General features: G+C 51.4%; 1 protein-coding gene across 1 annotated transcript; it reads left to right on the forward strand.

The window, feature by feature from the left end:
• Positions 1–291: 291 nt before the first annotated feature.
• LOC136505954 (probable solanesyl-diphosphate synthase 3, chloroplastic) lies at positions 292–1085 on the forward strand. The gene is made up of 2 exons (XM_066501087.1): positions 292–709; positions 802–1085. The coding sequence occupies exons 1-2, from the start codon at positions 460–462 to the stop codon at positions 1056–1058; spliced, it is 507 nt and encodes a 168-aa protein (XP_066357184.1). The 5' UTR covers positions 292–459; the 3' UTR covers positions 1059–1085.
• Positions 1086–2228: the final 1143 nt, after the last annotated feature.

Below are 2228 nucleotides of genomic sequence, written 5' to 3' on the forward strand. Positions count from 1 at the left end.
GAGAAACCCACTTAACACTCTTCCTGACATTTTTTTATCTATAACAATTCTTAAAAGGGAACAATCTTGTGGGATTCTACTGCGTCCACTTTGCCCTTTCCTGCAGCCGGAAATAGAAATTTCCGCTGTTGGCGTGCAGCTACAAACTCACATCGTGGGGTTCCTCGCCGTATCCCCAGTCCCCACCCAAGCAGCCTTTGCACCGCCAGTACGCCAGCTTACAGCGTCCACGGCCCAGGCTGCCCCTATCCCATGGGCCATGGGCGGCGATAAGGCGCGAGCAGACGATAGAAAGCCGCGGCCGCCAACTCGCCCACGCAGCAAGGCACGGGCCCCACTCCCGCCTTCGCCACCCGCCTGCCTGTGGTTGCCTGCCGCGTCGCGTGTCACCGCAAGCTCACAAACTGCAAGACGCCGGGGCCGCGCACGCTGCCCTGCCACCACCGCCACCCGAGGACCATGAGCATGGCGGCGCCGTCGTCCTCCCTCGCCTCTTCCTCCCATCTCTCCCGCCGCGCCACCGCCACCGCCACCGCCACGGCCGCGGCCCAGTCGCACTCGCCTCCGCTGCCGCAGCAGCTCCGCCTCGGGTGCTTCCAGCACGACGCTCGCGCACAGAGCGTTCGGCTCCGGTACAGCTGGGCCTGCAGGGCGGCATCGAAGAGGCGCACGCCAGGTGTTTGCTTCGTGGTCTCACCAAGCCAGCCAGGTCCGCCTTTGTTGACTTCTTTTGCTAAACTATGCTGCGTCGTTTGCACTACTAGCGTTGGATTCGTGCTGTCTGGCTACACATCTGTGCAGGTCTTGCTGCGATCGACGTACCGGCGGCGACCATTCCGAATGCGACGACCGTCCCCGATCGTTCTTCGGTGTCCTCGCTTTTGGAGGTTGTTTCGGACGACTTGCTGAAACTAAACAACAATCTAAAATCGGTGAGCGTTTTGCTCTCTCGCCTTCTAAAGACTGCCGCACCTTTTTGCTCTGTTTACTCCGAAATGCTTCGGAAAGAGACGTACTCCTGTGATAGCAGCAGTTTGATGACCCCTGTACCAACATGACAGTATGACACTGTGAGCCCTTACGCTAGATAGTTTTTTTCATCTGTAATATGATAAATAAAATATATCATAGTATTAGTAATAGTTAACTTGCAACATATATTTAGTTCATGTAAGAGACAAAGTTGACACTAAATAAACATAAGAAACTAAAAGAACAATAAAATAACTATTATGATTATCATAAGACAACAATGGTTCAGTTATTTGTCTTTTTCCCTTTTCTTGGAACCCGACAAATGCTTGTTAGGCAACATTCTAACACCTAAAATATGAAAGTAATAAGTACTTAGAATTAATAAGTTTAGAACCCTAACAGTAACCGGCTAACTTTCTAACATGCTAAACAAATAATTAACAGGCAATGGATATGGATCGAGGGATTTACTAATGATAATAATGCATGAGGTCACGAGGGCAGCACAATACTCCACTATTACTAAACCAAAGACCAAACCCCACAAGCAGCAGGAACAGACAAGATTGTTGGCCCATAGGATCACCGGTTCTGGTGAGTGAACCACTCACCAGCCTTGCCGAGCACCCGCTAGTGTTGCCGAGCACCCACTAGCCGTGCCGACCACGAACAAGCATTGTCCGTCCCGACACACTATGGCTGGAGCTAGAAGGAGGGAGAACAGAGCATGCACACATAATACAAGGCACCAGCGTTGGCCGAAGCCCTGTGAGATGACAAATCTGAACTCTCTTTACTGAGTTGCCGTGGTATTCTATTTATACAACTCTATCCATCTAGTCATAGTACAGCGCACATGCTGTAACAGTAACTAGATAACATACAGGGCTGACTCTGCGCTGGTCACTGCATGTGCCTACAGTGCTGCAGGTGAGTCGTGCAGCGCCTACACTTGCAGTGGCTACAGTAGCACAGCAAGAGGCCTTTCGGCGTCGCCTTCCCTTGTTGTGTTCACACAAGGTAGCAGTAGATTATCTAACAATCTTTTCCTAATCCTACTGTTAACCCTTGTACCCCCTCCATGCCGATCATTTCCTTCAGCTTCGTGAGTCGAAGACGACCGAGCGGTTTGGTGAGGACGTCCGCGAGTTACCGACCAGTTTCGACAAACTCGATGACGATCTGCCCTCCATCGACACAGTCCCTGAGGAAGTGGAACTTCACATCGATGTGTTTAGTCCGGTCGTACAGAA

Source organism: Miscanthus floridulus, chromosome 14, assembly GCF_019320115.1.
Source record: "Miscanthus floridulus cultivar M001 chromosome 14, ASM1932011v1, whole genome shotgun sequence".
In the NCBI taxonomy this organism is placed as follows: Eukaryota; Viridiplantae; Streptophyta; class Magnoliopsida; order Poales; family Poaceae; genus Miscanthus; species Miscanthus floridulus.

Excerpts from the sequence above, each read along its gene's own strand:
- LOC136505954 (XM_066501087.1), top strand. The coding sequence starts at position 460 with ATGAGCATGGCGGCGCCGTCGTCCTCCCTCGCCTCTTCCTCCCATCTC. Across the intron at positions 710-801 it reads GGTCTCACCAAGCCAGCCAG|GTCTTGCTGCGATCGACGTA; the intron begins GTCCGCCTTTGT and ends ACATCTGTGCAG.